The sequence below is a fragment of the Tupaia chinensis genome, unplaced genomic scaffold (genome assembly GCF_000334495.1).
Source record: "Tupaia chinensis unplaced genomic scaffold, TupChi_1.0 Scaffold000639_1, whole genome shotgun sequence".
Lineage (NCBI taxonomy): Eukaryota > Metazoa > Chordata > Mammalia > Scandentia > Tupaiidae > Tupaia > Tupaia belangeri.
The window spans coordinates 1,627,369-1,655,271 of record NW_006160160.1 but is presented as its reverse complement, the minus strand read 5'-3'; the positions used below and the strand labels follow the sequence as shown (position 1 = coordinate 1,655,271).

The following is a 27,903-nucleotide window of genomic DNA, read 5'->3' as shown; positions in this document are numbered from 1 at the left end:
ACCAATGTCTATGACGATTTTGTATGTAGTTTTATTCAAGTGGAGGGGAAAAAAACTCTAAGAACACATTCAGAACTCTATTGTTTGGGGTCAGTATTGTTTAATTCTTTTAATTTAGTCACTGAAGTAGTTCAGAAAGATTTTATAATTTTAATATTTCCTTTAAAAATCATAATTATCAATGACTACGCCTGCTCAATTGGAACACTATGTAAGCATTTTTGGCTCAAAGGACAAGTCTTACACGTTTCTGTGTCATTCGCATTTAATACCGTTGACAAGATCAGCATTAAAAGGAAAAAAAAGTAAAGCCTTAAAAATAGTGGCTTTTTACACTTCTAGATGAAGCCTCCTTGCTCTTTGTAAAGACAGGTATGGTGAGGGTCATGGCTTAAAGAGTAGGTGTGCTTCTGAAATAACCTTATTCTTTTCATTCTGTGCCTCCCACTGCCAACCACAGTTTTCTCTATTGTGTGAATCCTAAAAATGGCTTATCATGGTTGCTCTGTACAAATGACACATTTAAACATCATATATTTATATAGTGTTTTCAGCATCAACTCCTACAGTCCATCTGTAAGGTGTATTAAAGGTTCCCACAGTTCTAATGGCTTCAATTAAAATATAATTATACATGAAACTTCTATTTATATAGCAATGATCTAAATATACATCTTTCGATTCAGTTTATGATCCTGTAACTTTATAAGTTACAGATAGGTTCAAAGTCACTGATAGGTTAATGATACTAAATTATTTACATGGCTACCTATAGAAAGATAGCAACCGTCTTACATAGAAAAGGAGATTTATCTTAGTTCTAGTATAGAATGTCTCTTAATTTTCTCCATGTATTGTGTAAAAGTTTATATCCATTTTAGAGTTGCCCTATGGCTAGGACAATTTTTGTTTAGAAACAATATGAGAGTGTGGAATCCCCTACATCAATCATTGATGTGTGACACAGAACCTGTGACTATGGATTCAATGGCATTTGGCCAAAGGAACTCTGAGATAGCTCAGCTCCTTGTCCCAGCAGTCTCTAAAGTGGGAGATAGCATGGCATGAATTTGAGGATTGTAATGAATAGTTATGAGAACAAACTAAGTCATGAAGAAAATTGAGACATATACACACTGTGTGTATTTCCCTGTAAAACATGGCAATTTCCAAAATAAGAATGAGCATAGTAAATTTACCTACCAGTGGAAACTTTAAATAGGTTTAATTTAGACATTTTGGGCTGGAATTTGACAAAAGTATAAATCCTGTGCAAAATACATATGTAGGAAAGATTTACTTTTTGAACATCAAACAAATCAAGAAGTTGTCATAAATATTTTGTGACAACGGACAGAACTAGAGCATGCTCCATGAACTTGAAGCAGTATAGTAGTTGGTCTGCATAGAAGAAATGGGATCCCATCTTACCAGTCAGGGTTTGAATCCCAGCACCAGTGGCTTAGTATCCCAGGCATGTACATATGTGTCCAGGATCCTGACAGGTTGAAGAATTGGAGGAAAAAGAATCATAATATAACCAGGCCCCACTTGGGGGGGGTGCTTTCTCGCCTATTTTTCTTTCTCTCTCATATGAGCACATGTTCCGTGGTATTAAAAAAGAAGAAAAAAAAGAAAAACGCAGTATAGCAATCACAGACTGGGACCCAAACTTTCAGAACCGTCCTTATGGAAAGTAGCTAAGGAACCCAGTGTTTAAGACTGTATTTAAGACACTAAGAAACCCAGTATTTCTCTAAGGCTTTCTCAATTCTATTTCAATTATTTGAGCTTCCTGATTCTAGAGACAGTGCATTGGTCTGAATAGGATAAACCCTGCTGTGATAATAACTCAAAATTCTCAGTGTCTAAAAACAACAGAAGTTTATTTTTCACACTATGTATGCAACTCATGTCATCATGGAGACTCTGTTCATCATAGTCAAAACGGGCTGGAGGTGATACAAGATGAAAGATCTCACACTGGCAATGATATTCTCAGGCTTGACATGGCAAAGATCATCTCCCTACACCACCATTTGGCCAGAACCAGCCACATGGATGCATCTAACTTCAAGAGGATGGGAAGCCAAATGCCCAGAAGACAAAAAGCAGCTATCATTTAATACAGTATGTCATGCAAGGGTATGGAGCTGGCTAATGAATAGTCACTTTACTTCTTTGATCCTTCCCTCTTCTGTTTTGTTTTGTTTTGTATTGTTTTGTTTTGCTGTAGGGTACATGTGCTCACTGGAGGGAGACATACATGTAGGACAGAAAGGGTACTAAATTAACCCCTGCACACACACACACACACACACACACACACACACACAAACACACACAGCGATGGTCACACCACATTACCTTCTTCTCCATTCTCCTCAGGATTCTAGGCACACACACACACACACACACACACACACACACACGCACACAGTGTAATTTTCAAACCACCAGGTCCAGGACTCAAACTATGCAGTTGGCCATGTGGGATCCAGTGCTTTAATTTCTATGCTGTCTGCTGGCCCACTTCTTTGCCCCTTACTAACTCCAATGCATTAGTTCAACAAAACTTACATTAAATCAATCAGCGCTGCTCAGAAGTTAATGTGCACATGAATCACAGAAGAGACTTTTCAAAATACAGATTCTGATTCAAATGCTCTGGAACACAATCTGAGATTCTGCATTGCTAATATACTCTCAGATGCTGCTGATACTTCTAGTTCACAAAAAAATATTTTGAATAGCAAGACACTAACAAATGCTTCTCTGCACCTGCACTCAAAATAGCTCAACTTCACTGGAGAAAAAATCATAACCAAACTGACGAGCTATACTCTGAATTTTTTCTTCCAAACCTCAGACTGTACCCAATGCACCCTGGTAATCCTATTATATTTCTTTAATAGGCTTATTTTCAACCTGCTGGAAATTACTATTTCATACCTTTTGATCTCTCCTGAAGAGACACCCATCTCCTCCTAAATCCTCACTCTTTGCTAATGACCTCGCCTCCTACTTAATGGAGAAAATGGAAGCTATCAGATGAAAAGTCCATAATTTCTTCCACACAAAACCTACTAATCACTTTTCATTCTATTCATCTTCCCTATCTTCTTTTCTCAGGTATAACTGAACAAGTATCTCTTCTTACCAAAGTCAGTTTTTTTATTTTGTTTTGTTTTTGCTATCTACCTATTTTGCCTTATTGGATTTTTGCTAATTTTCTTATTTCTCTTTTAAATTTTTACTATTTCTCTGTCTATTGGATTATTTCTTTCAATATAAAAAAGTTCCAAAACAATACAAAAACCTCTTTCAATCTTACATGTCCTAACTGCTACTATCCCGCTCTTCTGTTGTTACTCATCAGCAAAATCTAGAACGGGATGAATATACAGCACTTCTTCCCTTCCTTAGCTCCTACTTTTTAGATTGATGACTTCCAAAATAATTTCCTTCCAGGAGTTGAATCTGAGCTGTTGACTTCCATGTCTATCTGCCCTCTCTATATTTATAAAAACCACCTTAGTCAGTATTCAGCCCTACCTTCCACAAAGTATTTACTGTGGTGCTGCTTTCCTCATTGCATAAAATTACATCGCGATCAGCCAAATGTGATCTCTAAACCTCAGCGAAGGATATCATAACTGCTCGTGGGGCTTACTGCAGACTTCATGGCGTCCACACCCCGCCACTCTTCAGGCAATTATCCCAAAGACGCCCATAAGTCCCTCTTTAATTAGAATGAATCACGTCACCGTCTTCTATTCTCAACAGCTTCCCACTGAACTAAGAATAAAATACAAACCCCTAGCAAAGTCCTTCGAGACACAGCATAATTTCTTCCCAACTTGGCTCACTGGTTTCCTGCCATGAGAGGCTCCTCTTGTTTATCAGCTCTGACCAGTGGATTTTCCTTCACTTCTTTAACTACCTCAAGGTCTTGCCTCATAGTCTTTTCTCTGTATAAAAGGTGCTGTCAATCCTGGATAAATTCACCATCTTTACTTATTACATGCCTAGATCCATTTCATTTTTTCAGGTCACAATTTTAAATGTCATACCCTCATAGAGATCTTACTAATTTTCATTTTTTTATGATTCATATTTAATTTTATTTATGACTATTATTTTTAATTTGCTATAGGGCGTGTGTGTTCACCACAGAGAGACACAGAGAGAGAGAGAGAGCAAGAAAGTGAGAAAGCAAGCTTCCAGCTTTGAGACTTGAACATAGAGATCTTACTGATTTTCATTTTTTTATGAATCATATTTAATTTTATTTATGACTATTATTTTTAATTTGCTATAGGGCGTGTGTGTTCACCACAGAGAGACACAGAGAGAGAGAGAGCAAGAAAGTGAGAAAGCAAGCTTCCAGCTTTGGGACTTGAACCACATTTGGCCATGTGGGAATCCAGTGTCTTAACCACCATGCCACTTGCTGGCTCCCACTCACTGATTTTTCTATTTGAAGTAGTCACTAAATGATTTCTTATGTTGATAACTTATTAATTTTCTTCAAATATCACAATTTATAATTTTTTAAAATCTCTTTTCCCATCTACTTTATCTTGTGTTTTTGGTGTGCTACATTCAAGTTTCATTCTTGGTCCCTGCATTCTGTTTACTGTTAGAGCTTAGGAAGTATTAGTAAAATAAATTAATGGGAGATGACTAGATGGATGAGTGATTGCACAGCAGAGTACATTTTCTTTTGTAATACTTTTTTCCTTTGGTATTAGTCTAAACACAATTATTTGGACAATTAACTATTAAGTTATCCTATAGATAGGCTTCAGTTCAATAATTTCAATGCCTAAGACTGATTCTAACATTCCTTCTCTAAATCACTCTAAATCCATCCTTTGGGAGAAGCTTAAAAATCTCCTGGGCTTTTATAGATATAATCAGCAACACATTGTAAGTCTTTTAAAAAGTAAAAATTAGGGGCCAGCAGGTGGCATGGTGGTTAAGGGTGCTGGACTCCCACATGGCCAATGGTGGTTTGAGTCCCAGACTTGGTGGCTTGCTTTCTCACTTTCTCCCTCTCTCTCTCATTCTTGTCCCTCTCTGGTCCAATTAAAATAAATAAATAAAGTTGAATAAAATAATTCTAAAAAAATGAAAGTTAGTATAACTATTAAAGGTATTTTATTTGAAGTCCTTAAATTCCCTAGGAAACACAATAGGGTATGTCTAAAGTTTCTATTCTTGCAATAAAATGGAAATTTACTGGTTTGGGATGATATCTGGTTAATGTAAGACCAATGTTCTGGACGCCATGACTCAGACACCCATGTACGTTGTAAAAATCACACTTTTGAAGGCATCCAAGTGCGTGGCAGCAGTGGGATGAGATTGACCAAGTATTCAGGAACTGGAGATCCTTTCTGAAGTTAGTCCCAAACTTCAGCCTGTTTCTTTTTTCCCCCTCCTGGAAGGGTTTGTTACATTAGGATAAGAACTGAGGCAGGAAGGGTCAGGTAGAGGATGCTGGGGGTACACAAAGAAACAAATGCTATAATATATGGTTGTCTGTGGCTTAAGAAATATATTGCAAATTTGAGGAGCTCTAAAAATTTAGCCAAAAAACTCAGAAGTCATTCGCTGAGTTTTTGACCTGTACAGAGAGCTGAGGTGATAGAATGACAACTTCTGAAAATCCAGAAGGATAATTTCCACCATCCTTTAAATACAAGTGTCTGCTGAGGGAGGAATTCAGCTTTTTTATTCTTCTTTTCTTAAGTTTAGTGTTTTCATTTATTGAGAGAGAGAGAGAGAGGCATCCTTGACAGAGTCTTCATGTCACAATCCTCCCTGAGCCCTGCAGCCAGCCTGGATGGCAGGTACACACACAAATGCACCTTAATGTTGAGATAGAACTGGGACTCTAGCTAACAAGAGCCTTTCTATATGGCTTCTAGCATCGCGCAGAAGCTCCCTACTGCCTACACCTCTGTGGCTGGGCAAGAAGAGGCATCCAGCCTAAAGCCCTCAGCTGGTCCTCCTCGCAAAGACTTTGATGACTTTGAAGTTGTTTGGGCACGAAACCGCGTCACTGAGCTGGGACCTCTGAAGGGCAGAGGTGACCCTTCTACAGTTTCTCGGGGCTGACAGAAGGGCCACATAGATGTTCATCCAAAGCTCTACCAGACACAGTGGAGGAAGGGGGCTAAGCAGATGTAGTCACCCTAAAACTGCAAAACATCCTTGACCCGTATCAATCCCTGACTGAACTGAGTATCAACTACTCACTGTATCTGAATGAAAGAAGAAAGAGTACTTTCTGATGGATATTAACATGGTCTGTAGAACCTACACTTGATTTTCACCATGTCTGATATTTAATAAAAGTTTCTGCAATATGTAAAAAGATCAGATGACATGACCGACAATTAAAAGAAAAAGAAAAACAAACAAAAAAAGCTGGCTCACAGATTAGAGTTAGTTGACAAGAAATTTAAAATAAATAATTACAGTTTAAAATGGTAACGAAAAGAGAGGGAGAAAAGGTACAACATGGGTTTTGCCCATTCTCTGATGAAGCATTCCAAAAGAGTCACAATCTCAAGAAACAAAAGCAAACAAAGAAAAACTTTTTTAGGAATGAAATGTACTGGACATGGAACCTTAAAACTCATGCCAGATGTGTGAGTGCATGCGTGCGTGCCCAAGATCCTGAGAGAAGAATGGAGGGGAAGGGACTGCAGCATGGCCATCTCCCCTGGAGGGTGATTTCTCACTTTCTGTCTCCCTGTCTCTCTCTGTCTCTCTGACTGGGGAGCACATGTGCCCTATAGCAAATAAATAAATAAATAAATAAATAAATAAATAAATGAAACAAGGGCTGGACTAGTTGTCTTCTGGTTTTTGACCTGTACAGAGAGCTGAGGTGATAGAATGACAACTTCTGAAAATCCAGAAGGATAATTTCCACCATCCTTTAAATACAAGTGTCTGCTGAGGGAGGAATTCAGCTTTTTTATTCTTCTTTTCTTAAGTTTAGTGTTTTCATTTATTGAGAGAGAGAGAGAGAGGCATCCTTGACAGAGTCTTCATGTCACAATCCTCCCTGAGCCCTGCAGCCAGCCTGGATGGCAGGTACACACACAAATGCACCTTAATGTTGAGATAGAACTGGGACTCTAGCTAACAAGAGCCTTTCTATATGGCTTCTAGCATCGCGCAGAAGCTCCCTACTGCCTACTCCTCTGTGGCTGGGCAAGAAGAGGCATCCAGCCTAAAGCCCTCAGCTGGTCCTCCTCGCAAAGACTTTGATGACTTTGAAGTTGTTTGGGCACGAAACCGCGTCACTGAGCTGGGACCTCTGAAGGGCAGAGGTGACCCTTCTACAGTTTCTCGGGGCTGACAGAAGGGCCACATAGATGTTCATCCAAAGCTCTACCAGACACAGTGGAGGAAGGGGGCTAAGCAGATGTAGTCACCCTAAAACTGCAAAACATCCTTGACCCGCATCAATCCCTGACTGAACTGAGTATCAACTACTCACTGTATCTGAATGAAAGAAGAAAGAGTACTTTCTGATGGATATTAACATGGTCTGTAGAACCTACACTTGATTTTCACCATGTCTGATATTTAATAAAAGTTTCTGCAATATGTAAAAAGATCAGATGACATGACCGACAATTAAAAGAAAAAGAAAAACAAACAAAAAAAGCTGGCTCACAGATTAGAGTTAGTTGACAAGAAATTTAAAATAAATAATTACAGTTTAAAATGGTAACGAAAAGAGAGGGAGAAAAGGTACAACATGGGTTTTGCCCATTCTCTGATGAAGCATTCCAAAAGAGTCACAATCTCAAGAAACAAAAGCAAACAAAGAAAAACTTTTTTAGGAATGAAATGTACTGGACATGGAACCTTAAAACTCATGCCAGATGTGTGAGTGCATGCGTGCGTGCCCAAGATCCTGAGAGAAGAATGGAGGGGAAGGGACTGCAGCATGGCCATCTCCCCTGGAGGGTGATTTCTCACTTTCTGTCTCCCTGTCTCTCTCTGTCTCTCTGACTGGGGAGCACATGTGCCCTATAGCAAATAAATAAATAAATAAATAAATAAATAAATAAATGAAATGTACAAGGGCTGGACTAGTTGTCTTCTGGTAAAAAGAACCGGATCCCTCATGGCTGATCGTGCAGCTCAAGTGACAACTCAGCTGGAAAGAAATGTCAGGTATGTGTTCAAGTGTGCCTCAAATCCTAAAAAGATGGAAAAACAGAGAACAAAGGATTGTGGCAGGACCAAGGCCCATTAGGGAGATGCTTTTTCTGTCTCTCTCTGGTGAGCATAAACGCCCTCTGGCAAATTTAAAAAATAAAATAAAAGGTACACATATTCTAGACCAGAAGTTAGTGAATTACAGCCTGTGGGCTTAATTCAGCCCATTGTCTATTTTTGTATAACGTCTCAGTGGAGCACACTAAGTCCATTTATTCATTTACTGTCTGTAGCTGCTCTTGTGCTACAAGAAAAGAGTTGAGTGGTTATAATGCAGAATATATAACATGTAAAGTATAAAATACTGGCTATAAAATGTGGTTCTTAGGAAAAAGTTTTCAACTTCTATTCTAGACTTATAATACTCTAAGTGAAGCTCATATAGTTGAAATATTTTTACAGGCATAATGGAAAACTCTTTAGGAATTTGTGAGACATGCTACAAATTTTGACATATGAGTCACTTAGAATATCAAGATTTAAACATCTTCCTTATATATTTTTTCCCATCAGTTTCCTCGGAGTAAATAGCATCCAATAAATATGAGCTATTACCATTTTTGACTACTCAGTGAACTCATACTTGTGTTCAGGTCCACCTGCTAAAAAACTTTTTAATAGTGTAGTTGAATTCAGATCCCAATACTTTAACATGTGGTTCTGAATAAAACTAATAGGCTTCTGTCCTTTTTAAAGGAAATACTAATCTGTATATTTTCCTTCGCATTGCTGATTTTTATGAGGATTATCTGAGCTCTGGAAAAAATAACTCTGACAAACTTTCAGAGCTTGGCAACAAAAAGGCTGTCAAAGCCATATCTTGAGTAGTTAGAACAAGGATGTACGTATTATTTCATGAGAAGAGCGTGCAATTAGAAATACACGTATATGGATGCCAAATCAATGTTGTAATTAGTAATAGAAAGAGCTCATAGCTACTGAATGTTGCAATTAAATGGGTAACATTTTTGTATGGTTGATTGTGACCCCCTCTTCCCTGCATTGATTCATTAGTAAGAACTCCCACATGACTGTAATGTTCAGTAAGGCTTAAGAACTACTGACCTAGGGCCAGCGGGTGGCATAGTGTTTGGGGTGCTGGACTCCCACATGGCCTTCCATAGTTCAGTCCCCAATTGCAGCTGAAAATCACACCAGGCATGTGTGTGGGTGTGTGTGCCCAAAATCCTGAGAAGAAGGGATTGTGTCATGACCAACCTCTCTAGGGAGTGATTTCTTATTTTTCCCTCTCTCTTTCTCTGTCTGCATCTATCTGGTAAGTATACATGACCTACCGCAAAAACCTAAATAAACAAATAATAATATTAAAAAAAGAATCATTGACCTAGTTTTTCCCTGCTTCCCCCATTCTGTGATAACATGTAATGATCTAGTCATATCGTACTACTTAAAACTTGCAGAACAGGTAATCTTGTCTCTTATGCTCATCTCAATGAAATATTTGAAAATTAAATTCATCTGACCAGTTGTCCTTTAACACTGAATTCTTTGTTTCTTAACTGCTCATTAAAAAAAAAAAAAAAAAGGCATACTTTTTGGCTTAATAAATATTTTGGTAAATTAAAACTATGATGGTTATTGTTTTCTCTTTTTGTTCTTAAAAAGTTTTAGTACTAACATATATTACCCTATCTTCGGCAATGTGCTAAGTATCTGTGCAGTGTATGTAGGCCAGAAAAATTATATGTGAGAAATGTAGCAGTAAGACAAAATTTACCTGGAATACAGAGAGTACAAGGGAAAAAAATAAAGCAAACCTATTCTCCGATTCTTTCTTCCTCTCTTTTGTCTAGGTCTCTAGTTAGCTCTCTTTTCTTATTTTTAAGAGAAATTTTTGATATAGAGTGCATGCACTCACCAGAGAGACAGAGACAGAGAGATAGAAAGCAAGAAGCCACTCCCCAAGGGGATGCCCATGCCGTGATCCCTTCTCCTCTGTTCTCCTCTAGGGACTTTGGACACACCCACACACACACCCAGCATGAGGTTAAGCCACTGGGTTTGGGACTCGAACTGTGGTCAACTATGTGGGAGTTCAGCAACACAACCATTACGCCATCTGTGGTCCCTCTAGCTCTCTTTTCTAATAAGCCACCATAAAAGTAGAGGATATCAGGGGCCAGCTGGTCGTATTGTGGCTAGCTTAATGTTCCATGATGTTGAACCCACAAGGACAGATTCCAAGTTAACATCCTGGACCTTCCCTGTGATGCTGGGAGTGCCCATAATTTGGGCTGGCTAAGACAAGGGTGGATGGTGGAGTGAAAAACTTGCCAGGGTGCCTGTCGCTCTCAGGAAAGAAACAAATTAGTAAACTTAGAGCAAGGGGGGATGCCATAGAACCGGAAAACAAGGTCCTTAAATAGTATTCATGTTTTTTTTTTTTTTTGAGAGGTTTTTGCTGTAGGGCATGTGCACTCACCAGAAAGACAGAGAGAGACAGAGAGACAGAAAGCGATAAATCACCCCCCCACCCCCCGGGGAGATGGCCACACCACAACCCCTTCCTTCTCCTCTATTCTCCTCTCGGGATCTTGGACATGCACACACACACGCGTCTGGCGTGAGTTTAAACCAACGGGTCTAGCACTCGAACTGCAGTCGACTACATGGGAGTCCAGCAACATAGCCATTATGCTAACTCCTGGCCCCAGTATTCATGCTCTTTGATATCTCTTACCATTACATGACTAGATAAATGATCGCAACAACAGTTGTATTTGTTTATTGAATGAGTTTTAAAAATAGAAACAGAAGTGTTAAGGAACAATGAAAACAGAACATGTGTATCTAACTCTTCATCTTTCTATAGGGAGTAGCTTCCACTAGAATATTGTCTTTAGCCTTCTTCAGTTTCCACACAACTCCCTCCTCTCTAGAGAAAGAGGAGTGGCCTCTCTGACTGGTGCGTTCAAGGAAAAGATTGATAAGATCGGGTCGGCCATTTTTCTTTAGATCAGTTTACTTACAGTGGCACACATTATGCCAGGTCTACATGGTTGTTCTCCCCAAGTTTGTGTGCATGTTAGTATGTGCATAAAAGAGAAAGAGAGAGAAAAAGAGAGAGAGAGAGAGCGTGCGAGGTTCCAGTGGTTGTCCCAGTTTGCCTGCGGCAATATAAGTCTGGTTGTTTAATTCAGGGAGGCTAGCTACTTGGCCACAACAGTATTTTCTCCAAATAGTTTTATTAAGTAATAAGAAATTATATTGTAAATTTACATGATATTTGTGCCTATTTCTCAAAAAGTTCTGCAATTATTTTTATATTGTTTGGGATTAAATTCTGAAAGTATTCCAGAGTATCAAGTGAAATATTAACATATAAAACATTTGAAATTTCCAAGGATCTCACTACATTTAGCACTTTGTTCTCATATATTCTATGTTATTTATTTATTTTTAATTTATTTTTTAAGAGAGATTTTTGCTATAAGGTGCATGCACTGACTAGAGAGACGGAGAAAGTGAGATATCGCCCTCCCCCGCAGGAGGGATAGCCATGCCATAATCCCATGGCCTCCATTCCCCTCCTGAGAGTTTGGGCATAAATACACACACATCCAGCATGAGTTACAAGCCTCTGAGTCTGGGACTTGAATCGCGGTCACCCACGTGGGAGTCCAGTGCCTTAACCACTATGCTACCATCTGGCCCCTTCAATTTTATTTAAATTCATGCATGTATTTGTGTGCTATCTTTTTCAATAAACAATACTTGGATCATAGTGTTCAACTTTGTTTCTTAGGTTTCCAAACAAACACATTATTGTATTGTCCTACAGCTGCCAAATAATTTCATAAAGTGAATTGCTCCACGTTTCTACATATTCTGTTGTTTGGAAAATTAAATGTGAAGAATAATATTTATTACTTATATGTGGCTAAAATTAATGAATATTAAGTCTGGCATATCAGAACTCTCCAGCTGTCAGTATTCTACTATTGATAAAAGTAGCAGAGTTATTCTTTACACAGTATCTATGGAATATCATCTATATGTTCAGCATTGTGTTAGCACTAGTGAAATGAAGATTTAAAAAAATAAGGTTCTTGCTTTTGAATAGCTCAGTGTTCATTGTGAGAGATGAGGTATTTTATATTTCAAGTGAATTAACATAGATATGAATTAACAGACAGCATTTTTTTTTTTTGGAGAGATTTTCACTGTAGGGCGCGTGCGCTTGCCAGACAGACAGAGAGCGACATAGAGACAGAAAGCGAGAAATCACCCCCCAGGGGGGATGGTCATGCCGCAATCCCTTCTCCTCCATTCTCCTCTCGGGATCTTGGGCACGCACGCACACGCGCCCGGCATGAGTTTTAAGCCACCGGGTCCGGGACACGAACCGCGGTCGACTACGTGGGAGTCCAGCGACATAGCCATTACGCTAACTGCTGGTTCCCAACAGACAGCATGTTTGACAGTGATCCAATCCATAAGATTAAATAGCCTAGGGACCAGCAGTTAGCATAAGGGCTATGTCGCTGGACTCCCATATAGTCAACCATGGTTTGCGTCCAGGACCCGGTAGCTTAAACTCACACCAGGTGCATGTGCATGCATGCCGAAGATCCCTAGAGAAGAATGGAGAAGAAGGGATTGCAGCGTGGCCATCTCCCCCGCGGGGGGTGATTTCTCGCTTTCTGTCTCTCTATCTCTGTCTTTCTGGCGAGCGCACATGCCCTATAGCAAAGACCTCTCCAGAAAAATAAATAAATAAAAACGATTAAATAGCCTAGAAGTGTAGTAAATTATACCACCCAGGTTTGTGTAAATACACTCTGTAATATTCACACAACAACAAAATTGTTTAATGAGAAACTTCCGAGAACTGTATCCTTGTGTTTAAGAGACACAGGACTATTAATGAAATAGGCATATACCAATATTATAATGTAGCCGTGTACATGCATATATTGTAACCCATTGAAGGAGCTGGAAAACACAGATCTACCTATTTAAAATAATCCTCTGCAGTAGATTATATTTAACTACAATGTGATAGCTTTATAATATACAAAGAAAATAAAACCCCTCGAATATAAAATGTTGAAATGATAAGGTATAGTAGAGGAGAAAGTGCAGAAGTCTCCGAAGTAAGATTGTGTGGGAGTCTGGAACGTTCTACATCTTGAGCACTATCTACCTTTGCAACCCATACAGCTCAGGGAAGCAAAGGGGTAGGAGTATGAAGGGAACCTGTTCCCACTCCCTGCTCCGTTGGACTTTGTAGAGTCCGGATGATGAGGCCGGCATGTAGATAAGCATTATTTAAGACCAGGACTGATGCTATACTTCCTGAATATGTAAAGTAGGTCATGATCCTTAAGTAAGCACCAGATTTGTGTATGTGTGCAAATGTAAGTGTGTATATTTGTGTATGTATATGTAAAGATAATTCATGTGCCAACATGTGTACAAAATATATGTTTATCTAGACACCTATCTAGCTGCCCATATCTATCTAATTTATCAGTTTCTTAACATGTATAGCTCTAAAATTTTATTCTTATTCGGATTTTTTTGAAATTCCGAACCAATTTTCTGTACATGAAGATAATAAATTTACAAAGATTCCATATATATTATCAAATCTGTTCTTCCCCAAACATAGAGAGATGTTAAAGATGGCATCAGTTCCATTTTGCATTCAGCAAACTATAACATTAGTGATGTTACATGACTTTTTCTATAAACACAAAACCAGAAAATGCTTTCCCCACCACTTTCCGAGTGCCGGGCAGATTATTTCAGATCAGAAGCTGGGGAGACTGCATGACTTTCAGAAAAGACTTTAGGCTTGTGAACAATTGTTCCAGGAATGTAACTTGGACTTTTTACCTCACTTAAGTGAACTGCTCCCCTTCTGATTATCAGTTTCTCTCTGCACACACTGAGGCAGGCATCCCACTTTGCGGGTTCTTGTGAGGCCTGAGGTTAATTTATAAAGTGCCCAGCTAACTGCCTGGTACTGTGTGGGACTGAATGCATATAGACTGCTTTTTATTCTATAAGATCATGCGCCCGATTTCTGCACCTAAGTCAACAAGACCATATGTACATTGACAGTGAAATTACTGACTGAGGGACCAGCAGGTGGAGGGGTGGTTAGAGCACTGGACTTCCACATGGTTGACTGTGGTTCGAGTCTTGGATCTGTAGATTTGCTTTTTTTTTTTGTAGGTTTGCTTTCTCACTTTCCTTCTCTCTCTGTTTCTCTCTAGTCAAATTGTAAAATAATAATAATACATAAAAATCAAATTAACTATCCTTTCAAAAATTATTGACAGAATGATTTTAGAGCATTCACAGTTTGAGATTTCATTTCACAGAGTATATCTATCTTCATTCTCAGGAAGCCTTCATTCACTCATTTAAATATTTCTGTGTAAAACACTAAATTTATAAAGTAAAAATTTTCTGCAAGAAAGTGATATTATTTATTCTTACCAATTCTGTAAGGATTGGTTTATCATGTACTTAGTCCCAATTACTATTCCCATTATCACCAAGACTAAGCAAGAATTTAATATGAATATAAACAGATGAAAGCAAACAAAATCTAATGTATATAGTTAGGGAAAAAATTAATCGACTTTTTCTCTTTATGATGAGCATGCATACGTTCTGTCAAATGAGTTCATAAGTGTTTTGCCTTTATTTAATTCTGAAATATAATTATATGAGTTACTGATGGTTATTAATAATACAAGTTTTATATTTAGTATTCTAACACTTTATGTCATGAAACTAAGCTACATATTATTCTCTGTCATTGTGTATGTGTGTTTCTGTGTGTGTATTTATGTCTATACACACACAAAAAGAGCATTTTTGAGAAAGATTTTTGCTATAGGATGTGTGTACTAGACAGAGAGACAGTGAGAGACAGAGAGACAGAAAGTGAGAAATCACACCCCCAGGGGGCATGGCCATGTCACAATCCCTTCTCCATTCTTCTCTGTAGATTTTGGGCATGCATGCACATGCACATGTGTCCAGTGTGAGTTTAAAGCTGCCAGATCCAGGACTTGAACCATGGTCAACTATGTGGGAGTCCAGCAACATAACCATTATGGCATCTGCTGGTTCCCAAAAAGGACATTTTTAAGAGACTAAAAACCAAATGGTGTCTAACATATTTATATATCAAATCAGTAATTATGTTGATCATTATTTGGCTATGGAGGACATATATAAATATATATATTTGTATTATATCTTAATATAATATATAAATAGAAAATATGTTGATATTTATATATCTCTTTATTTGCCTACATTATAAATGTATATGATAGATATATGGCTCTATGGAGCCAAATAATAATCTATTGCTAGTACATACATATATACATATGTTTGTGTGTGTGTGTGTGTGTGTGTGCAGGTTTATGTATACATGTATATAGGGTCTTTAAAAAGTTCATAGAGGGCCAGTCTTGTAGTCTAGTTGTTAAGAAAGCTGGATGGCACACAGTCAATTGCAGTTGGAATTTTGGAACCCACGACTTGTAAAACATGTCAAGCACATGCCAAGCATGCCCTAAATCCCAACAGGTTGGAGGAATGGAAAAGGAATTGCAGTGTGACCACATTCCATTTAAGATGTGCTTTCTCTCTTTCTCTTTCTGAAGAGCATGCATGCCTTCTGTCAATTTAAACATATTCATGGGGGCCAGCAGGTGGAATAGTGGTTAAGATGTTGGACTTCCACATGGTTGACCGTGGTTCAATTCTTGGACCCAGGTACTTAAAAATCACCAGGTTGGGACCAGCAGATTGTGTAATGGTTATATCACTGGATTCCCGCATAGTTGATTGTGGTTCGAGTCCCGGACCCAGTGGCTTAAAACTCATGCCAGATGCATGTGTGTGCATGCCCAAAATTACAAAAGAAGACTGGAGAAGAGATTGTGGCATGGCCATCCCCTGAGGGGTGATGGGGTGATTTTTCACTTTCTGTCTCTCTGGTGAGCACATGCACCCTATAGCAAAAATCTCTCTTAAAAAAAAAGAAGAAGAAGAAGAAGAAGAAGAAGAAGAAGAAGAAGAAGAAGAAGAAGAAGAAGAAGAAGAAGAAGAAAGAAAGAATGCCAGGGATTGTCATTCAGCCACCCCTTGGGGGTCATTTCTCACTCACTTTCCCCTCTCTATGTCTTTCTCCAGTGAGCACATGTGCCCTATAGTAAAAAAAAACTATGAAAAAAAAAAAGTCCATGGAATATAAGTATCAGGTAAAAACTATGCAGAGATTTCAAGCTGTTTTGAACCAAAATAGTCTGAACACTTTTTGAAGTCCCCTCACATATGTACATATAATGACAGAAATAAGGTTCTATGTAGTAAATAATCATCAATTCAGTCACTGGTTTGTATTTACATACACTAGACAGCATACGGTTTCCAGATACTTTACAATGCATTTTTGTTTTTCTGATAGTTACAAGAATACTAAATCCATAGGTAAATATTGTTTCATATAAGTACAGGCTCCTTCTCTACCCAAAGCAAGAATATTCTGTAGGTTTTTTTTTTTTAAAGTGTATCTTTGAGTGACAATAATAACATTAAAAGAAACATAAACACAACAAAACCTAAAGGCTCTCACTAAAACATTATTCCTGCCAATGTTCAACTTTCCAGTTGGCTCAGGTTCAGATTTTGTTCTACACCATACAGTGTTCATTCATGTGTGGAGGTCCTCTGGACTGTCAGGATGAAATGGCAAGAGTTCAGTGATGACAATGACTTGCACTTGTAAAATAACAAGCAAAATTTAATAGTGCTCAAAATAATCATATATCATACTCTGAATAATTCAATGATGTGTGGGAAAAGAAAGGCTACTTTTTGGAATATTTGTCCCATGTAATCTTTTGTGTATAATTAAGTTTATCTGGTGCAACAATACAGTCTTTTTCTTTTTTTTTTTTCCACATCTGAATCTCAAACTGCGGTGAAAAATTTGATACCTAAGTAACACAGCTTTATCATCTCCCAAAACTAAAAAGTTAAAGAATTTAATTTGAAGATACATGGCATCCTGAAAGGAGACATGTACAATTCGACACAGACTAGAGCCAAAGCTATAGATAAAACTGAGTGACAGAGCGTTCTGAGGCTGAAAGGAGACATGTACAATTCGACACAGACTTGAGCCAAAGCTACAGATAAAACTGAGTGACAGAGCGTGCTGAGGTCTTTTCCCCATTAGACCAGGAATGCTTCCTTTTAAATGGCAGGATCCATAAAACCCAAGCTCTAGGAACAAAACAATTTAGCACTGACTTATAAAAATTAGCTTTGTATCACATCTCTTTTTCCTTCAGGCATTTTTAAAGAGCTTTAACTGATTTGATTGTACTCAGAAGGTTAAATTCTCACACAGCGATCATTAGCAAAAAATAAACAGAGCAAGTACTAAAGCTGGCTTTGCACCTACTGAATGCTGCAAGTGTCTGTACTCATTTGATATGCATCTTGCAAAGCTCGGCTGTTCCCAGAAGGCCACTCCATGAAGACTGAGAGAGCAGCGTCTGCTAGTGGTGCCTGCGTGTCACAAAGAACAGAGAGAAGCTTTACAACAGGGATGTTTGAAGGCAGCACGTAATGGGGAGGCGGGCTAAAAAACGGAGTTTGTACATTTTTTGTTTTAGAAAACGTGCATAAAATTGTGGCTTTTATTATTTTTATCATGCATTCAGTCACACTGAGAAACCATTCCATCCACAGTTATTTTCTAGATGCCTTCCTCAGCTCTATTTCTGAAGCACTTAACTAAAATTGTTTCATTAATTGCTTATTGAACAGACTTATTTTTGGGTATAGGACAAAAGCATGACTGCACAGTGAATACAATATGCTGACTTAGACAGTGACTGTCATTTGCATCTGGGGGAGTCGTCCTACTGTACCTGTGGCATTCAGTGGGCATTGATTGAATGCTAAGTCGCCTGCTGGAGTCCTTTTCCACACCATTGACATCAGATAGTCCTCCGGGCATATTTCATAAGGTGCTGCAATTTAAAACACAGGGACTTGAATGTCAATAGTGTTTATTTTAAAAATATATATTGGTAATAAACAATCATCAAATGCATCTCTCTCTCTCTAGTGGCAGAGCTCTTTCATTTTCTTTGAAGCATACTGTTTACTAAATGGTTAGCCAAATCTTCATAAAGAAAAAAGTCATGAGATTTTATTTTTGTATCTTCTGCAAAATCTTTACAGAAATGTAATAACTTTTGAAACTGCTTACTGTGGCCTTTTAAAAAAGTCATTTACATGCATGCATTGAAAAATCCATGTTGTGCTCCACAAAGACGTACAACAATAAAACGTAGGTAAGAAATTATAAATACAATAACATAGGAAAAAAGATCATTTGAATTGCCTGTAAATTGAACACATTCAAGAATATCAACAATCATATCAATATTCAAAATGTTATGGGATGGTATTCAGTAAAATAAGATTTCCAATAAACCAAAAACCATATTAGATTGACTATAAACATTAAAAATAAATAAACCTAAAGGCCCAAGATATATAACTTTTGTTTTTTTAACCAAAAGCAATGATGTCACTGCTGTTATAACAGAAATATCATGAAAATGGAAAGAATCGTCAAAGAACGAGATTTAGCTACACTGTCTTACGTCTGAAGTCCTGCTCACAGAAGAAAGGACACTAGTCCCTTCTCTCCACACACACCTATTATTGTGCTTTTCACATGACCTTACAATTTGTACGTTCATGTATTTGTCTTCACTATTCGTCCAGGATCTTGGGTAGGTCTTCTCACCTCTTTATAATTTGTGCCCAATGGTGTGTCTGGCACACAGAAGTTGCTCAAAATTAAATGAATATTGTATGGTTATTAAATATGTTGGTAAATTAATGAGGACATAAATGTTAGTACCTTTATAAATGCATGAGTATTACTTCCCAGAAGAAACTCTTCTCTGGGAATAATATATTATTTAATCCAAAATAGTCATAATTCTACTGATACTAACTCCATGTCAGAATTTATAAACTCCCTAAGTTATATTAGTGGTGAAGAATGCAACTGGAGACATTAAATCTCAAAATAATGTGTTTTTTTTTCCCCCAATTATCCAAGATAAGATGAGTGGTTTAAGCATACAGGACATTTTAGAATTTAAGATGTCACTGAAGATCACCTATTACATTTCCTTCCTTATTACAGATGAGGGCACCAAGGCCTGCAAAGAAACGGCCTCTGTAAGGTTATGGACTGCTGGAGTATCGGCAGGACTGGATCCTAGAATCCCAGTCCTTGTTAGCCTTGTTCATGACTTCCCACGCGTCTTCTCTGCTGCCTTGAGTTGTTCAAGATAGCCCTATGCTTATGAGTTGATGTGCATATAGGCACTAATTTCCAACTAATGAAATTGGTTGGTAATTCAAACTCTACCAATCTCATTCTCATTTGGTGTCTCTTCCTCACCTCTCTAGTATCTCCCTCAAAACCTAATGTGCTCAACTGTGTCTTCAGGCAATGGACCTTCCCTACAACCCCTTCTACTCTGACTTTTGCCTTCTCCTTGAACATACATCATTTAGGGTCTTGGTCATTCTCTCTCAGGCTCCACCAAGGTCTTTTGCTTTTTCCTTACTATGTTACCTGCTTTCCTTAGATATTCCAAAAATGTTAATAATAGTAATAATAATCCTATTAGAATTCACTAAGCCCTTACTAAAAGCCTCACATGTGTGGTCTCTGTCTTTCCCAACTACCTGTGAGTTAGAGACAACTATTTATCTTAATTTTCAATTAACCAGATGGGAGAACAGGCGCAACTTTTTTCAGGTTACAAACATTCTCTTTCGTTATATTGTATTCCAAGGGAGACTAAGTGCAGAGGGAAACATTGCGTAGGGCAGCAGGGGGCGGGGGGGTCACTTTGCTAAGGACCCCACCTCTTCTGCCTTAGGGAAACAAGCCATTCCCTTCTGGTCCCTTCAAGCACTTGGGCTGTTACATAGGGCACAAGTGCTGACTGAGGTTAGCAAGGCCACTTCCTGGGAATCAAGAACTGGACTTGTCACCAAGTCTAGCCTCGGAATAGGGTTGATGAATGTGGGTAAAGTCATCATAAATCAAAAATATGCAACAACAGTGCCCAGCGGGTAGTGTACTGATTGGAGCCATGGACTTTCTCATGGTTGACTACAGTTCAAGTCCCAGACTTGACAGTTTGAAACTCATTCCAGGCACGTGTGTGTGTGTGTCCAAAGTGTGTGCATGTGTGTGTGTGTCCAAAGTGTGTGCATGTGTGTGTGTGTCCAAAGTATGTGTGTGTGTGTGTGTGTGTGTGTGTGCAAAGTATGTGTGTGTGTGTGTGTGTGTGTGTGTGTGTGTGTGTCCAAAGTCCCAAGAGGATAATGGAGGAGAAGGGATTGCAGCATAGCCATTTCCCCTGTAAGGTGACTTCTCACTTTCTGTCTTGTTGTCTCTCTCTGTCTTTCTGGTGAATGCACGTGCTCTAAAGCAAAAATCTCTCTCTCAAAAAAAAAATTAAAAAAAAGTCACAACACAAAATAAGTCTTATCACATGTGGGCCATGCTGTGGTAAGACAGAATAAAGGTGTTGCCATGTGTTGATGAAAACCATATAGTAAGGTTATGGGTTTGTGTCCATATCTGCCCGAGTACAGCAGGTGTGTCCTTGGGAGTGCCCAATATCCTGGTTAGCTTCAGGGCTGGGGGAGGACTGCAGTGTGAAGAAGTGTTGAGGGTTTCTGTCTGTCTCTCTCTGAAAATAAATGAAAAAACTCATCACCAAAAATTAAAAAAAGAAATATATAACTTAAGTGAGGGTAGAGGCAGCCTCTGTGCAAGACTTCCTCCCTTAATATCTCGAGAGCACAAAGGGGGAAAATAAAGTAAGAGCTGTTATCAGCCAACACCAGCCAAGCACCCATAACCATTGGCTCCCTACGTTAGCCACAGAGGACGACAGCCGGGAGCCACTTCCCTGCTCATTGCATCTGTCTCCCTCTTCCTGGTGCCTGCTGCCCACCCAGCCTTTCATCAGGTAGCCATGGAGGCCTAAGGATGTGTCTCCAGAGAGAAGGAGCAACAGTGGCAGTAAGAACAGGCAAAACCCAGAGGTGAGACAGTGGTGAAGGAAATCACTGCTGGTGGAACTATGGGGTGCCGGGTTAATGCGACAAAGCAGAGGAAAAGAGAAGTGAGTAAATGTTGGCGTCACAACGAGAATGCATTCAAGCACATGCTTGCTATTATGCCTGGACACATGCCCTCCCACCATATCCAGCTATGTAGAGGAATATCTATTTGGGATTTTTGTTTGTTTGCTTGGTTGGTTCAGATGTCTTTCTTGGGCTTTAGACTGGCATAACCAATTGCTGAGTAGCATTTTTAAGTATGGATTCCTAAGAAATCTGAGAGGTAAGCTGCCTACACTTCAACTCCCTGCATTTTTCTCCATAATGCTGCTTATTTCTTGTCCTTGTACTTCCTAACTCTGTCAATGATACCCCGAAATTGTTCCCATAACTGAACCACCAGATCCATCTTCCTCTTCCTCAGCCTTCCATGAGTCTGCCTCCACGCCTTACCTAGGCATTCTTCCTGCACTCTTCGAATTAGGGGAACATCTCATTGGTTATTCACACATTTATGTAACATGTAGACCCTGTTCTAAGGAGAACCAATGGTACATAAGAAAAGCAGTCTGGGGTCAGCAGTGGCCTGGTGGTTGAGGCACTGAACTCCCACATGGCCGACCGCCATTTGAATTCTGGATCTGTCAACTTGCTTTCTCACTCTCCTCTCTCTCTCATGTGTGCTCACATGTCCTAAAGCAAATTAAAAATAGTAATAAATAATGATAAATTAAATCATTCTGAAAAGAAAATAAAAAGCAGTCTCTGAATCATGGTTCTTTTGGTCAAAGGGAGGAAGGAAATGTCAAACAATTAAGCACACAATTATACAAGTACAGTTAGAACGAGCAGTTCGAACAGGAAGTACATCGTGCTATTTCAGTGTGAAATCCAAAGGCTCAAAGAAGGCTTCGTTCCATTAAGGAGGAGGCATTTCACTGAGACTGGCAGGGTGAGATGCAGTCGGGGCTCCAGCACAGGAACAGCATGTACCAAAGATCTTGAAGCAGGGCAGAGGTTGGTGCAGCTAGGCCAGCAGGGATGCGAGAACACAAGGAGGAGGGAACACAAGGAGGAGCTGGAGCAATGGCATGGTGAGGCAGGGGAGGCTGGAGCCCTCAGGGCCATGGGACCAGCCTTAAAGGGGTCTAATGAAGACTGACATAATTCAGTTTTTAATTTGAAGACCAGTTTACCTTCTGTGGACAGAACAGATGGGCAACATCATTGAGGAGGCTAATGTAGTGCTCCAGTTTTGAAATGGTGGTGGCTTTAGGTAGAATGATTAGACGAAAAATGAAGAAAATGGATGAACGTGGGGTACATTTAGGAGGCAGAATAGATGATGTGGAGGATGAGACAGGTGAAGAATCAACAATGATAATGATGCCTGGTTCCTAAGTTGAAGAACTAGGTACAAATGGTAGGCTTGTCCTGCATCTTTCTCCTTAATCCAATTTTTCATGCCACATCAACAGAATAATCTCTAAAACAAATGCTAATCCCTTATCTTGCTGCATAAAACTCTCCCATGGATCTCTATTATTGACAGGATAAAGACAACTGTGTTCAGTTCAGTGAATGCCCTTCTAGCAAGCCCAACCGTTTATATGTCAATACATATATAATTTGTCCTATGCCCTGGCCACTCAGAATTGTCACCCTCTACACCAATTTGTACTTCTATAAAAGCTGCTTCTACTTAACATGCTCCCTCTTTTCACTTTTTTAGGTAAAATGTCTATTTTTTCAAAGAATTGTTTATTTAATTTTGTTTATTATTATATAATTTGACCAGAGAAAGATAAAGTGAGAAAGCAAGGCTCCAGGTCCAGGATTCAAATCTCAGTTGGCCATGTGGGAGTCCAGCACCCCAACCACAACAACACCTGCTGGTCCTATTTCTTTTGAAATGCACAGCTTAAATGATATATTTTCCAATAAGCCTTTCTTACTCCTTCAGTCATTGACTATGCAAATATTATAGCTCTTCTGACAATTTGCTTGAAAATATTAGGTTAGGTGTGAGAGCCTTCCCAATTCCGAAATACTATTTTTTGGGAAACTAACTATATTTTACTTTTCCTTTTCTTTTTAACCTGCTGTAATTAACTACCATGGTGTCTAGTATATAGTAGGGGTTTAAATACATTTATTAAATAAATAATTTCTCCTGGGGAAAAAGAGAAAGACTAGTGCTGTCCAAAAGAATTTTCTGCAAAGATGAACATGCTGTGTTCTCACTGGACAGTATGGTAGCTGTCAGTGAAATGTGGCTACTCTTTCTGGAAATGTGGCAAGAACAACTGAGAACTAATTTTTAAATTTACTTCATTTAAAGTTTAACTTCAATAGCTGCTATTTTAGATAGTGCCGTAATGGATAACTGTGTTTCTAGAACTGTCAGCTGAAAATTATTATGGAATATTAAAAAGGGAAAATCTCAAATAAATGTCAAAGTTCAAAAAAACCATCATAAATAATTACAGAATTAAATTACATATACAGTGACTACCCTATTTTAAATAAAGATACGTCAGTCATTAATCTCAGATTCCTATTATACCCGATTATTCTTTTTGCTCCATCTGAAAACCTCACTTCTCTTCATCTTCCTCATTATTGCTTCATTTATAATATTTCATTTCAATTCAGTCACACTGTTTTTTATTTTTTGTTTGTGGTGCTTTCCAATTCAAATGTTCTCCAGGTCCATGATAGAATTTGAAATATATTTCATAAAGCCTGTTGCTATAACTTCTAGTATCTTCTGATTCAGTCTTGACATAAAATAATGAAGAAGCAGGTTGCACCCTGAACTTCATTTCCCTGTAGTGGCATCAGAAAGCTTTTCAAGAGTATTATTCTGGCCAAAATTGTTCCCTCTCTCCATCACCCTCCCCCACAGTCAACTATGTGGTCAGAATATCTAGTCATTACAGGAATTAACCACAAGATGGCAGTGATGGGCCAACAGGGTGATATGCTTACGAGGCTGGCAGCTAAAACTGATGAGGTTCAAAATCGAGGTGGGCAGACATAGTAACTCTGCTGGGAAATATGGGTCAATGCGTTTTGTTTCTTTTCTTTTCTTTTCTTTCTTTCTTTCTTTTTTTCTTTCTTTCTTTCTTTCTTTCTTTCTTTCTTTCTTTCTTTCTTTCTTTCTTTCTTTCTTTCTAAGGCAGACTATGTGAGTAAAAATAAAATGTCTTCTTTTTACGTAAGTACAATATTTAATGCTTAAACTAGCCTCAGTTATGAGGTCCTTCAATCTGGCCCTGAGTTCAAATCCCAGTCACCAGCTATGCTGGCCTCCTTGCCCCTTTCTAACACTCCAGGAAGACTCCCACTTCCGAGCTGCTCTCTCCACCCAGGCTATCCCTCCTCCCCCTCCTCAAACATCTGCATGGGTCATGTCCTTGCTGCCTTCAGTCTTTATTTTGAGCTCACCTTCTCAAATACTCTCTGCAGCTCCTTAAATACTCCTATCATTTCGTCTGTTTTATTGTTCTCCAGAGCACTTGCCTGTCACCTGTATCACTTTTTCATATTTTTTTTCTTTTTTTTCTTTTCTTTTTCCCCTAGCTTATTTCTTTTCCTCCTCTGGCTAGAAAAGTTGTTTTTAAATCACTCCAGTTCTTAAGATCACAGAGAATGAAAATGATTCCACAGAATACTGAGGACATTGTGTGTGTGTGTGTGTTAAGGAGTCTGGCAGTAGCTATGTCCACTTAGGAGCAGAAAGGCACTGAAGTTAGCAATTACAGCTATCCTACACATTCGTCAAGGCATTGGGTCTATGGCACAGAGGTAATGCCCTGCTCAGGCATTATCATCACCATCAGGTGGCTGCAGTTTGAATGCTCAGTCCAGTCAGCCTCACATGCAGGGATGCATGTTTTTGCCTAAGCTGTGATGGGCTGGAGGACTGGGAGAGGGGACTGAGGTTTGATGAGACCTTATGGAGTGTGTTCATCTCTTTGTCTCTGTTTCTCCTTCTCACTCTGACGTGTATACACATGTGTTCTACCATCAATAAAGGAAAACAAAAATTAAAAATTAGTCAAAAGAGATTCCTAGAGTAGGAAGAATTCCTCATATTGCCTTGGGAGGAGTAATGTATGGCTGATGTAATATGGGCCCTGTTCAGAATGCCCTGATATACCCTGCGCATGACCTAACTCTGGTTAAAAAAGGAGCTGATTAGTTAGGAAGTAGTCCCTTGTCTAACAGCACTCAGTTAGAGAACTCTATTTGTTTAGTGACTATTAATTAGGTCTAGCTACAATCAGGGGAAAAACAAAACAAAACAAAACAAAAAAACACAGAAACCAATAATAATCTAAACCTAAAACTTTAGGCCACCCAAATTGATGTTTTGTTCCATTGTGAATTTACAAAGCCTTGGATTCATCGAGGTTCTTAGAAACAGAAATAGAAACCTACTACATAAATGATTTTAAAAAGTGGGAAGGGGAGATGGCAGGGGGAAACAGATTCGACATTGCAAACATGTTCAGGATTTTTAGCTTTTTAGTAGTACTGTCAAACCCCACCACTACTTGATATATCTCATCAAAAGTAATTTGGCATTCTTTGATGATTATATATTTAAAAAAATAAGTATAGAAAATAAGTCTGCTATGCTCATAGAAAAAACAGAACATCTTAGGCATTAAAATGACATTTAGACATTAAGAATTATTTTCTGCTGTCTAAAGTTTATGAAGTCCCCTGTAATGGAGAAGGTTCTGGGGTTCTCTGCAGCATCGCTTATGGATTCAACAAACATTTATGGGGCATCCACAGTGTCCCAGTTCTGTTATTAAACACTGCAACAGAAAGAATGAGCAAGCATAGTCAGGGCCTCTAACTCCCGAGATGGTCAGAAGTTAAAACCTCAGAAATTACGTACAAGATGTTGCCGCTATGAGCTGGCAAGCCCTGGCTGCTCTTGGAGTTAGGAGCATGGCAGTGGGAGATTTCCAGAAGGAATGCTCAAGTTGATGTGTAAAGGATAAGTAGGAATTCACCAACGAGGAAGGGACAAGTGTGCCATGGAAACCATATGTGTGAAGACCCAGGAGGCAAAGAGAAGGGGATATATCCAGAAACAGGGAAAGTTGCAGAAAGAATAGTGTAAAGTTGGGGATGAGGAGAGGCCGGTGGTTGCAGAAGGGGGAAGGGTGATAAATGGTGAGGTAAACAAGGAGCTCGGATTTATTTTAAGGGCAAGGAGAATTTAATGTAATTTTTTAAATGCTATATCTGCAGTTAGGAGGATGAATCGAAGGACAGTGAGATGAAATCAGGGGTGTCTGCGACAATATAAATGCCGGGATTACGGAGGGACGAAGAATCACAGGAAGTGGAAATCGGAAGTGAATGGTTTGGAAATTTATTTAGGAGGTAGAATGGGCTCAGATCCATGGCTTATTGGATACACTCGGGATTCCAGGAAGAACGTCTGGTGTCTTACACTTAGCTACGAAACGTGAAGAGGAGATGGTTTGGGAGAGGAGATGCTGAAAATAGCTTTCAGTTTAGAAATCTGAGCACATCTACATATTGTCAGAAGATCACTTGGGATATGGAACCAAAGCTTGGGGGAGAAACAAAAGCTAAAGATAGAGATACTGTTATTTTATTGTATTTTATTTCAGTTTAATGCTACCTATGTGCATTTTGTAAATTAGAAAACACATAATTAGCTCAGGCCACTCTGTGCTAAAAATAAAGTCATATGGTACAGCAGTGTGAAGGAGTTTTGTTTTCTTATGATGCCCTAGCAAATGGAAGGGCAACTGTGCTCATCAGCTGAAAGGTCCCTCTGTTTGCTATCACTAGTGCAAAGACATAAAAACCCATTTGTAAGATACAACTGTACTTGAAGTCACAAGTATGTAGTTAGCATACTCCTTTAAAACAAGGTAGCAATTACCTAGTGATTAGCTGTTAATCTGTCTCTTCAAACTGATTTTCTGTCTCTTAAAAATAGAAAAAATTATACAGGGCTTAAATCAATTTGATGTGGAAAATTAGTTTTCACCCCCATGCTAGAATTTCAGCATTAAAAGGAAATTGATTCTAAACTGTAGAGCTAGCACGCAGAAAAAGAGAAAAGCATGCACTACGCATGACCCCACATTTCGGATTTCACTTGCTGACAATTCATGAATTCTCATGTCTTGGTAGTTTCTCTTTGTGGGGAGATGTGGAAGTAAGTGAGATAGGTCTAGTCTTGGTGTTCACATGGCTTCCAGCTCTCATTTCAGAGGGGAAACCTGCTCAAGAGAAGAATTCATGCTGTAGCCAAGGTTGGAGGGAAAAAGGCCAGTGTTCATGAAAAGCATCCCTTGTGTAGAAAATGTTTTTTATGTTTCTTAAGTTGAAATAACATATAATTATATCAACAATCTTTTACATGCTATTATTAGTTTGTCTGAGTGCATTACATATTCTAACTCA

At 38.8% G+C, this 27,903-nt stretch overlaps 1 protein-coding gene across 1 annotated transcript in view; it reads right to left on the bottom strand.

Annotated features, from left to right (window-relative positions):
• The window catches only part of ADGRB3 (adhesion G protein-coupled receptor B3), an 841,452-nt gene that overhangs the window by 449,367 nt on the left and 364,182 nt on the right, over positions 1-27,903 (bottom strand). The window contains exons 9-10 of the mRNA XM_006159627.3: positions 18,192-18,293; positions 17,720-17,826 (exon numbers count right to left, since the gene is read on the bottom strand). Of these exons, the coding sequence (XP_006159689.1) occupies positions 17,720-17,826; positions 18,192-18,293 (209 nt within the window). The remainder of the gene's footprint in view (positions 1-17,719; positions 17,827-18,191; positions 18,294-27,903) is intronic.